At 42.7% G+C, this 12,343-nt stretch overlaps 1 protein-coding gene across 3 annotated transcripts in view; it reads right to left on the reverse strand.

Moving 5' to 3' along the window:
- Nucleotides 1-6,830: 6,830 nt before the first annotated feature.
- LOC137160483 (probable DNA double-strand break repair Rad50 ATPase) overlaps nucleotides 6,831-12,343 on the reverse strand; it is a 31,043-nt gene continuing 25,530 nt past the window's right edge. The window contains exons 5-9 of one of the 3 annotated variants that reach the window (XM_067559052.1): nucleotides 11,659-11,757; nucleotides 10,933-11,122; nucleotides 9,041-9,151; nucleotides 8,404-8,493; nucleotides 6,831-7,345 (exon numbers count right to left, since the gene is read on the reverse strand). In XM_067559052.1, coding sequence (XP_067415153.1) covers nucleotides 7,031-7,345; nucleotides 8,404-8,493; nucleotides 9,041-9,151; nucleotides 10,933-11,122; nucleotides 11,659-11,757 — 805 coding nt within the window. In that variant the 3' untranslated portion in view covers nucleotides 6,831-7,030. The remainder of the gene's footprint in view (nucleotides 7,346-8,403; nucleotides 8,494-9,040; nucleotides 9,152-10,932; nucleotides 11,123-11,658; nucleotides 11,758-12,343) is intronic. The other 2 variants (XM_067559051.1, XM_067559053.1) reach the window with 2 other exon arrangements.

Here is a 12,343-nt window from a genome sequence, read left to right on the forward strand (position 1 = left end):
ACAGCCAGGAAAGGAAGCGAGCGCGATTATTATTGCTATTGCTAGTTTAAAATACTCAGGAGACACTCTGATACTATAGTGCTAGGAGCTAGATAAGTAGTGGCATGGGTTTGGAAGATGGTTTCTGACTCTTGTAAGTGCAATCCAGCCAGTCAATAACAGGCTCTCAGTCACGTGACCTACCATACTACATACGACTCTGCCATTCTCCTGTCACACCAATTACAAACATAAAGGAATCACAGGTCTCCCATCTTCTCTGCCTGACCCTCCCCAAAACTTGGGGAGATAAACCACAGGGAGCAATGCTGTGTTGGCGAGGATTGGATTTAAATGACTGTATTTTTTCCCTATCTGATTCTCTGCCAATTGTCAGCAAAGCAGCTAATGCATTATTGATGGTGTGTAGAGTTAAAAAAGCAGCCCTACATTACAGGAACTGTCTGCTTTCACTTTCTAGTTGTGATAAATCATATCTAACCAATTTGGGAAGAGGAGGAAAAAAAAGCTGTTTTAAATGCCTTTTGGAGTGACTCTGCTAGAGCCCAGAGTGACAGGCTCTAGGGCACAATTCAACAACCTTTGGAGGAGGTGGGGAAGTGAAACACTTTTGGCTGACACTTTTGATCCTTTTACCATCTAGCTGCAAACATTGGTGGTGGCAATAGCAGCAGTGTTTTTAACTGTTGCTCCCACCCTGGGTTATTTCATAGAATTTGTATAGTGTTGGCTACAGTGGTAGGCATTGTAAGTCAGTATAATCAGTAAGTTTGGTCTTGGAAACCTTTGTTCTATCGATACATGTTTTAGGTAGTGAGGGAAGGGCAGGGTACTGAGGGTCTCTTCATTTTACTTTACTGTCTCTATCTGAGGCCCTACCCAAGTCACAATCTCACCGTAAGGGGGACGCTGCCCGTTCTCTGTTATATTTTTATATTTGACGTTTTCATATTAAATTTTATATTTCTGCTTAACCCTTAACTCCCATGGGGCACTTGTTGTGGAGGAAGTGTTCAGCAGCGGGGAGAGTGGTTGGGTGGGTTAAGAAGAAAGAGAGGGTATATTTCAGGTGAGTTGTATAGCAACAGTACAAGGGCCCTACCATGAATCATACATTGGCCACAGCTCCTGATCCCTCAGGCCCTGCCCACTGGTCACCTTGGGCCCCCCCCCGGGTATTACTTCTGGATCAAGATGGACACCTGACTGGAAGTGGGTCGTGTGACCCCTTTGAGAGCTCCTCCCACCGCCTTCACTAATCAGACTGGGTTTCACTTGCTTAGGCCGTCCCAGAAGGGAAATGTGTACCAATCGGACTAGGTGGAGCACGGAGGTTTAGGCCGGAACCCTTGCCCCACCTCTGGGGCTCGACAGTTGGCTGGCCGCCTGCACTGCCCCTGGAAGTCTCAGCGCTGAGCAGAAGAGCCCATCTCATTTCAAGAACGCGTGTTTCAGAAATCGTGGAAACACTGAGAGGAAAACATGGCCTCCTTCAACACCCCCATGAGAACTTTTGAATTTGTTTTTAGCTCCTTGGGCCTTGGCCTCTCTGCATAGAAAGCGCTACATCAGCGACAGTTCTGAGGAGGAGGAGAGTGTGGCCGAGGTGAGCCCTTTGGCCCAGCCTTTATTGGATACGCCTGAACCAGAAACCTGATCGATCGTGAGGTAGCCTGACAAGCCTGACGACCTCTCACTGGCACCGGTGGACAAAACAAACGGAGAAGACACCACGCAAGTGAAGGACTGATAAGAAATGACGGTCGAGGTTGGGGGGACGTGATGGGGTTAGGAACCAACTGGGGTTTCGTAAATCTTTAAAAAAAAGAACCCAAAAAACAAAAAAAACCCAAGCAGCATGGGCTAACATCTATTTCTTTTCTGAAAATCCTTCGACAGCTGAACAATGCCTTTCAGGAGTCCCCGAACAATGTTGCATCAGACAGCGTAGATGACTCAGGCCCATCTTGTTTTTGCTCAACACTGACACAAATCGATGAAGAGGATGACGCCAAGGATGACGCCTATATGGAGTCATATGGACTATATGGAGGCTTGGCATGGAACTAATTGAGCCAGTGTCACGTTGTGAGCGTAAAAGAGTCATGCGGTCTATTGTACGTGTTGCTGTTTATGCTGTCCTTAATCACTGTCTTAGGGAAAAGCTTTTTGTAAATTGTGAGAGCCGTGCTCCAGGCCAATGGCACCATGATTGCGTGACTTGGACATCAAAGGAGATAAACTGCAAGCTTCGGGACCTGTGTGCTGAACTATGTTTTGAAAGCTTATTAAATGCTGTTATTGCCATAAGTTATGTTATGGAATATCTCTACTTAACTCAAGAACATTTAGCACAAGGGGTGACCTTGGTAAATGCTGTGCAATTCGGTCAAGACACTGGCAGTGTTGTAAAGAAAATGACCAAACTTGAGGATGCCTGTTTAGTGTGTTATATGGACTGTCTGGTCTGCACAAAAAGTTACAAAGCCCTACTTAGGAAGCAGACTATTTATAAGAAATCCAAAAGGATTAAGTTAGAGAATATGAGGGGACATACACGCGATATAAAGCTTGTTAGCTGCAAATAAAAGTATTTATTGAAAAGAGGCTTTGTGACTATCTGTATTTCTGTTAGAAGATCTGTGTGGGCCTTACATATGATAAATGTTTTGATGGAGCATCTTGGTTTGTTTCAAAGGGGTTGCATGTCTTTTAAATAAAAAATGTTTTTTGTGAGAACCCCAGCTTTGTGTATTTACTGCAAAAAGCTGAAATGTGTGTAGTAGAATCCTGTGGTGGGAAAGAAAAAGAATTTAAAATAAAGCAAAAAAATAAAATCTGTATAAAACAGGGATGTTTGAGACGTGTTTGAGTACAATAGTGTTGACTCCCCTTGTTGAGCTGATGGTTTAATCAGACCACCCCACTGAACTACAAGGGTGACTGTATTAACTTAAGGAGTCTGTAGGTCCAGATGTGATCATCCACCTTTGTTTCCACCAAGGTTAGTTAGTGATCAGTAATTAGGTTCGATGGGCGCTCACTCACAGTAAGGGAGGTGGATGAGTGGGGCTGTTGAGCTCTGAGCCTCTGATTAATAATAAATTAAATAAAACCTCAGGAGTTCGTAGACACTATTGGACAGTTTAAATACAGCCCCAGGAGTTTGTGGAACGCAATTGGACAGTTTAAAAATATAACCTCAGCAGTTTGCTGAACGCTGTGGGTCAGTTTTTCTAGGAACTCAGTCATGACAAGTTTAAAATAATATATTTACAAAAATAAACAATAGCCTAACCTCCCCCAAAACTGAAAGGTTTCAAGGGTTCACTACCATACTTTTATTTAAAAAAAATAATTTGTTGTAAGAACACTCAAACATTTAAAAGCTATGAGCATTTGTAGGGTGATTACTATGGCTGTGGCACATCCATTTTATTTCAAAACTTTAAGCATGAAAGAAACATGTTTAAAATGAAAAAAACCCACCACCCTAAGACATTCATTGGTAAAGTCCTAGGTACAGTAACATTAAGGAGTGTTATGTATGGTGATTTACTGTTTAATACTATAAGAAGGCCCTACAGTGCTCTATTTTTTTCATTGAAACAGGACAATGTATTTTAACTTAAAAAAAAAAAAAAGCCAAAAATATCCCAGTTGTGCAGATCACAAAAGGGAGGGGAGGCTATCTAAATTCCTTAAGTATCCATTAATTAAGAGTTGTAGTGATCAAATCAACCTTCTAACTAGCCTTTCAAGTTTGTTTGACACAAAGAGTTAGAATGGTATAAAAAAACCTCAGCTTTTTTGGAGACTGTCTCCTCTCTCATAACAGAAACTATCTTGAACAGCTGCTGGACTGCAAGACGAGGTATGTTGCTTATTCTTAATTCTGAAAAATATACATTATATAATGTTACTCTTTGTTCATGCTGTCCTTATTATGATGATGATACATGTCTTTATTGCAGTGTGATCTGTTTAGCATAGAAACAGCAACTTCACGCTGTGTTTCACCAGGGTAAAGTAAAATCCTATTTTTAACTATATCTGGGCTTAATGCTGTTTAATATTTTAAAAAGAAAACCAGGAATTAAACAGGTTGTTTGATGCATTTGGGGAATCATACTAACTAAAATTATGCTTGTTCTTTAATCCAAAGTGCCAGATGCACATGGGGGAAACAGAATAACCATGTGCCAGCATCCTTGTAGCCTGTGATGGATGGTAAATATTTGCAATTGGTTTTAAATTCATGTGTTTTAAAATGGTTTTTAGACGTTTGAATTGTTGTTGGTGAGGTAGGAGCTTGTGTTAGAGATAAGTGTGGGTTTACTGAAAAGTATTTTATTGTAAACTATTGGTTTGGTGTGTTTAAAAACAAGTGTGGGGGAGTTATTCGATGCAAAACCTGGTGTGTTTTAAAATGGTTTTTAGATGTTTGAATTGTTGTTGGTGAGGTAGGGGCTTGTACCAGAGATAAGTGTGGGTTTACTGAAGAGTATTTTGTTGCATATTTTGTTTTTGGGTGTCTGGTGGAAACGTGCTTGTATTAAAAACGTCTAGGAAACATTAGTGGTAGAAATAAACCAAAAAAACCCTGTATTTGTTGTAAAGCCTGAAATAGATTTTCATTTATTTTTTTATATATGACTTTTTAAATAGGAAGGAAAGAAAAACCCAATGACTATTTTGTTTTTAAAAGTTTACAAGATCATTTTATGTGTTTTATAATAATGTTATTTGCTCCACAGTTCAGTCAAAACATGAGAGACTTTTAAACCAGAGGGTAAACAAACTCAAAAGAAAAAGAAAAGAGACAGCTGAAAAGGAAAATTCACCAGCATCAACGACTGACAGAAGGATGAAGGCTAGTAAATATATTTGCCTATTTGTTTGATTGTTTATGCGGCTTTATATGTTAAGCAAATACATAGGTGTGGGTGAGAAAGATTGTAAAGTTAAGTTTTGTGGTTTTGGTGAATTTTGTAAAATATTTTATTTGATGCTAAATTAGAACATCTCTGTTTTCCTAATCAGGCATGGACAGTGCTCCTGATGGTACTGTAGTCGGAGCTCCAAGGGCACCTCCAGCAGAACCACCAAAGAACCAGAAATCTCCTCGGAAACCTTTAACAACAATGCCAACGCAAAACAGCAGAAGAGCCCAGACGAAGCATCAGGACAGCCCAAAACTCAGATGCATAAAACCCAAGGACAAAACAAAAGACTCTGGTAAAAAGCATCAATGCAAACACAACTCCAGTTCCTCAGCAGTCGACACCACACCAAACGCTGAGAGAACTGTGAGCGAAAACATACACATTTACAAATCTGGAGCACGCACTTCATGGGTTGTGAATTAAAAAACCAAGGACTGAAAGCCCCTGCGATGCTGGGGCATCTAGTCCTTATGAAGTATCTGAAAATTATTACAAACTATTCTCCCACCTCAATAAGCTCGGCACAGCTCTTTGGTATTCTAAAAAAAATTGGGAAAAATATGACACTTCGTTCAGAAAGCTGATGGCTGCTGTTTCCTCAGGAGTTCTGAAAGAAAGGATGACTGGAATGTACATCAAATATGCAAAAGCTCTTGCGGGTGATTTTGAAAAATACGTCAGTTTTCCAGAGGGTGGCTCTGAGCAGGAATGACTAGTCATGGAGAGGGGACTGGGTAAGAGGGGCATCCTTGAGCATACACAACAGCTGAGGTGTAAACAAAAGAAGGGACGGCATTTGGGGGATAAGCAGGCGGCCACCAAAAAGTTACAGGCCAGGGTCATCGTAAAATTTTTTTAAAAGGCTAAAGAGGTCATGAGGAGAAAAAAACAAAAAGAGATGCCCTCTAGTTGAGGCTCTCAAACTGGCATGTCTGAGAATGGGGAGGCAGAATCTGACCTGAGGAGTGGTGGTGACTCTCACCCAGACTCTGATTTAGAAAATTCCCCAGAAGCCTCTCTAGACGGGTCCCCATCTGCTCCTGATGGTCCTCGCGGTGGCCCCTTGGAGTCTGATTCTCAAATCATGTCTGACGTAAAAGATGCACTTGATGGTCCCACAGAGGAACCCCCCAAATAACCCCGAAAATGCAGATTCAGATCCCCACCAGGATGTGTATATGGAGTGGGTGAGAAACTGGCAACGGGAATTATCTAGATTTAGGGGTTCAGTGTATTGTGAGGAATTTTGTTTTGTCAATCTTGAGTGAATCAGTTCAGCTGAGCAGGTCATTGAAGCCATACACAGGGGGATACAGTTAGTTCTCAAAGACATTAACAGTAGGCTAGCCCCTGATGATTACGTTCAGTTACGTTTAGAGGGTTGTAATTTAACCAATCCTTTATTTTCAGTCAGCAGAAATAGGGATGACCTGTCTGCTGAAGATTTCTTAAATCAGGCCTCTAAACTGTTACAGAGTAAGACAGAGGCACATGTCGATGGGACGTTATGCCTTGTTGTGAGGTTGTAAAAAAACAAAGGCAGGGGTGGCCATAAAGTTTGAAATTCTATCCTCAACAGTCAAATCGTCCATAAAAAGAGACAGTGTTTAGTAGACCTAACTTATTCTGTTACAAATCTGTGTTTTGTGGGCGGGCTTTTGTCCATCATGTCCAACCGTAAATCTACAGCCCCAGAATTGTTAGACGGGGCGAGAAAGTTGCATGAGAAACTGAGGTGGTCAGACTGAAAAAAGATTATGCGCAGTGACGTAGTGGCATTTGAACAGGATTTGTGAGTCAACATACAGGTGGTGCTTTATACGACCCAAAGGAGGTGGGTTTTTTAAAAAACAGGGGGGCCCAGTGTACCCCAAGACATTTTTCATTCTGCCGCACGATGAGCATTACTACGGGGTTTTGGATGTGAAAAAGTTGTTCAGTGTGAAAAATTATTGCGAGTTTTGCCACACGATGTACAGTCACGACCAGTCTTATGTCACATCCCCTTCCAGGAGCATACGCTACAAAAGCTAAACACCAGGCATTTCCTGAATAAAAATGACACAAACTGCAAAGCTGCTGTTTCACTTTTTTTTAAATTGTTTTATGACAGCTGTATAATCTGACTCCAAACAGCTTTGCATTAAATCATAAACTACACCCTGCCTAAGTACCTTTCCCTCACATGCCAGAACTGGCCACAGAAAGTTTAATGGCATCCTGTCGTCCAAGTCTTTCTTGTCCACATGCTCTACGCAAGCTGTTGGGATTCTTTCCTGTGTGTACCACACAGCCCTAATGGGTGGATTCTGAAGAAGCAACAAACAGTAAATTTTGTAGCTCTCTGCTGCGAACTTCACTAGTGGATGAAACTTCTGTAGATCAGGAGAAAATAAAGGCTGAAAATAAAGGGAGAACAGTGATTATCGTAGGTGCTTTGCAATGTTGTTATGCTAATTGTTAAGCAGATTCTACCACCATCCTTTGACTCAGTTTGCAGCTTCTATATACGGACTAACACCAGTAATGGAATTCATAAGCAAGAACTGATAGTGGTGAGGGAGGCACAGCCAGGGATCCTTTATTTAGTCTGATCTCCTATCAGGAGAAGTTCTTGGTTATGGGACTCAGCACGCCAGAGGCCTGGCAAAATTCCTGGACTGCCTTTTGTCCCACATATACAAACAAAGCCTTACAGGAGATCAGAAAAAACAGTTTTTTGAAATGCCCAATCTGCAAGATGACGACACAGCTCCATTGCCGTCCTTATAGACATTTACCACAAGAAACAAGAGTCTGGTTTTATAGAACTGGAATGCAGTTATTGAAACCAGGATTACTCCAGTTCCACAAAACACAACATAACGTATGTCCAGATCTCATGGCCCAGCAGAGAAGCCAGATACACATTCTCCATCAGCCCCTTCTGGCAGATTGTCGCTATGGCATGAACAGGGTGCAAAGGGTGGAGAATCTAGACCGCCTCAGCCAGAGGCATTTCCACAACATGCAGCCAGGTGTACACTACAAATTTACATTGGTATTTAAACTATGTCACTGTGGAGTGTGAAAAATCCACACCCTACGTGTGACACAATTAATTAACCTACCGCCCCCATGTACATGGCACTATGTCGATGGCAGGGCATCTACCATCAACATAGCTACTGCTTTTCATAGACGCGCATTTCTCCTCTCCGCATGGTAGCAGCTTCACCACAGCACTACAGCTGCTTGCACTGCTGCAGGCTTTTAAGATAGACCTGCCCTTTGAAGGAGAAAGGAGGAGGAATAAAAGGGAGGAGCTGGACAGGAAAATTCTTGGGGTCTGGAGAATCCTACCCCATGGAAGAAGTGGACAATGCAACACAGAACTCAGTGGTGTGTCTTTTAACACCATGCATTTCACAGACATGTCTGAAATAGAACCGCCTTCCCAGGCCTTATATTTACTCACCCCACTCATGGCCTGGTAAAAGTCTTCTCTGTAGTTAAAATAGAGATTTTTAAGATGATTCTTTATCTCTCTTACTAGCCCAAGGGACAGCTACAAACCAAAGAAAGAACAAAACAATCTGAATTAGCTGAAATGGGAATAATCCATTTCCTGATTATCGGCCCTGTTCAGGAAAACAAATGTTTCAAAACAGTGATTTGGAAACTTCCAGCTCCAAGAGTTTGGGCATATGCCCTGACTGGGACATGGGTTTGGAAGATGGTTTCTGACTCTTGTAAATGCAATCCAGCCAGTCAATGACAGTCTCTCAGTCATGTGACCTGCCATTCTACATACGACTCTGCCATTCTCCTGTCACACCAATTATAAACATAAAGGAATCACAATTCTCCCCTCCTCTCTGCCTGTCTCACACAGTTCACAACTTAGCTCAAGTTATTTTCATTGTAGCTGCCTGTGTAAATTAGGGCTTCCGGCATTGCTCACGCTGGTTGGAAGTTGAACCAGTTCTAGCAACAGTGAGGTAAACTGAGATATTTCTCTTTTACACATAAGGCTGGAGAGAGGTAGCAAATCGAAACAGGTTACCTAGCTTCCCGCCGCTACTCAGATTCTACAGTGCTGTAATGTTAAATACCTGTTCACTGTCAAAAAGACTTGTGGTCTCATTTGAAATTGGAATCTGAAGGAGTTCAAAGATTGGACGCATTTTTTGTGATAGATCTTCTTCACATTTGTTGAACACAGCCTGCAGTGCAAAGATAACAACAGATCTCTGTAAATAATGATGAGGACCAAACTAGAAGCGTGGTGCAGTACGTACAAGATGCAGGTTTCATGTGCAGTAGAGAGGTCAATTGATTGTAACATCCCTCAACTGACAGAAAGGCACCTTGCATCCACCTGCAAAAATGCTGCAGTCAGCTGTCAGGGCTTGCAGTTATCTCAGTACTTTGTAGAGATAAACCCTCAATTAAGTGAGGGCCAGTGTGGGCACCTCCCACTGGCACAGTCGGTGCAGACATTTCTGACAGCAGTCACTGCATTTCTGTGCACCTGTGCTGCCCTCTTAATTGTACAGTGATGATTTTCTTCCCCCTACACTCAGCCTTGGAGCAATACATTAGGAATCAAAGCTAGATCTCCTCTGTGGCACAGCACAGGGCTAATCACAAGGAAACCAGACTAGATACTGCAACACTCTCAGCTGATGCCTACTTGGAGTGAGAAATGGGAACAAGGAATTGAACCTGCTCTTCTGAATGCGAGATGTGCGCAGCACACTATTAAGTTGGTCTCCCTGGCATTCCATAGGCCATGCTGGGCTGGAAAATAAGAGGTAATGACTGAGTAGCCAACCCTGGTGCGACATTTTCCTGGGGCATGTAGGGTTGTGAGGCACCTCACTACCACCTGCCCTTAGTGTGAGGAAGTCTTGTCTGTGCCTGCTGTGGGTCAGCTCCCTGATTCCACCAGACTTGGGCAACACAAGCCCTGCCTTCCAGGCCTCCGCAGTCCTCACTTCTCTGTACAGGCTAGGAATAGGCACACACCAACCCCCGAGTCCTCCGAGTGTCCCTCTGTAGCATCCAACCTCTAATTCACTGAACACTCTTAGAACTCTCAGATTCTCTGCTCACAGGACACACCAGTTTACTGGAGCCAACACAGGATCACCTCTCCGCTGAACACAGAGCACTTAGATATACTGATCGTGAAACAAGAGCGAGTTTTTATCAAAGTACAGACATTCCAATGATAGTAAGTAAGAATACTGGAAACAAATAGCAACATATAAAACAAAACCATAACATGCCTACTACAGCCTGGACTAAACTCACAAGATATTCCCCTATCTTATCCAGGAAAGCTTACTCCATGTCCTTTTCCCAGCATTTTCTGCTAGGATGGCTGAGATCCCCCTTTCATAAGATCAAGCCTGATGGCAAAGCATCTCTCTGCATGCCCAGATATACCAGGCCAGACATTTGACCTTCACCTGAAAACAGCCTGTGGGGCCACCCCCACTCCCACTCACTGTTTGGCTCTTTCTGTTAATTTCCTTCTGAAGCTCATTAAAAGTTAGTGGAGACATTTGAATCAATATGTGAATAGACTTCTATTGTAAGACACACCATGGTTCACCGGAGAGGCAAGTTTCTCCCTTCTCCTGTCTGGAGAAGTTTGTCTCAGGGTGCGCTGCCTTTGAGTGACCTGCCTCCAAAGACATGTCCTACAGAACCTAATTTTCAGCAGCTATACTTAACTCCTCCCGTATTTTCCATACACTCGTTTTATAATGGTTATGAGGGCCAGTGTGACACAGGCTCTCATTAGAGACCTCACATGACGTTCCGTTGCTGAACTCAGGGCATCCCTGTACCCCTAGGCCCTCTGCGAGTTGGCATCAAGAGGTCCTTGTTTCCTGCTTGATCATGCAAGTGCTGAATGGCAGCTCATTAGACTGGCTCCACCAGGGCTATTATTTTTTCTAGACATGTGAGTTCTAAGATATGAATATGAACAGACCTTAATTATGGTGCTACTTCGTTCGTACGTCATTGGGAAGGCAGAGCCACTTGCGGCATATTTGGCTTTCTCCCACTCGTGTCTCGTGAGCCTGTCGTACATCTCCAGCACAACGGATTCTCGACAGGGGTCATTCAGGTTCTCAGAGAATTTATGGCTTTTCATTGCATTGGCCAAGACATGCTCCAATCTAGGGCCAGAAGGGGGGTTAAAAAGTTCATTTTTAAAATGGAAAAGGGCAAGATCCAAAGGAGAAACGCCAAGAATAATGGAGGTTAATTCATATAGGGATCATTAGTAATAATCTGGCAATACTTTATGAATTGCCAGGCAATTCACAAGCATCACAGTCTCCACTTTACACTTCACAACCCCAAACTGATATGCCACTGACCAGTAAGGGTCCAGGTGTGCCTGCTTCTGTCTGGAAAAATATCACTCTTACAAGTGGCAGTCAACATAATCTAAACAGCACTTGGGTTTTTCCTTGAGAGCTTGCTTCTTTCATCTGCACTTGGATACTGGGACAGACATGGAGCTGCCATAGTCCCCTTCCTAGGATATTACTACTCATCTTACAGTAGTACACATGCCCCATGGAGGCTGAGAATCTGGGAAGGGGACACTTCAACTACCCAGGTGGCATAGAGGTGTTACAGCATTGGGAGAAGGATCAGCCTCTCTGTAGAAAGATAAGCTCTGAAGGATATATTTACAAATACCTACCTTTTCTCTATGGCTCTTTTCTCTTCCTTCAGCTTTTCGCACTCTTTCTCCTTCTGATGAAACTCTTCGGCGCTGACCATTGTGGAATGCTCCCTGAAACTGATTTATGAATAAAATAAATCATCATTAACCATCAAATGATGCACAAGGCAAGACTAGAGTAAGCCACCCATTCCAGAAGTTATGAAACAGTCCCAGCTTCTCACCAGTCTATTCTGCAAGCTCAGCTCACAGCACAGTTATCGCCCAGATGTATTTATGGCCTCACAATTTTGTGATGCTGCTACCACCTCATGTGGTGGTGTTGCATTGTGGTGGGATTATGCAATGTCATGACATGATTATTTGTTTCTCAAGGCACTAGATGGGATTCATTAAGATACTGCAGGAATTCGCTAGCCAAGATATATCTAATCAGGAGAAAGGTAATGTCTATTACAAACTATGGTCTAATCCAGCACCTACTGAAGTCAGTATCGAAACTCCTGTTTGCTAATAAGAGCAGGATCAGGTCATGTGTGTCAAAAACTTGGGTAATAAATATCTTTTGATGGACAAGCAACACTGTCCCCCCATTCCGAAAATTCCATTTTCCTAGAGCACTGAAGCGTGTGCTACTGTCTTCAAGCACCTTCATGAATTTTGTTAGAAATGTTGTTTGTAGAGTCTCAACAAGTTCAAAGGA

Source organism: Emydura macquarii, unplaced genomic scaffold (genome assembly GCF_026122565.2).
Source record: "Emydura macquarii macquarii isolate MOO-44397 ecotype Brisbane River unplaced genomic scaffold, CSIRO-AGI_Emac_v2 contig_2205, whole genome shotgun sequence".
In the NCBI taxonomy this organism is placed as follows: domain Eukaryota; kingdom Metazoa; phylum Chordata; order Testudines; family Chelidae; genus Emydura; species Emydura macquarii.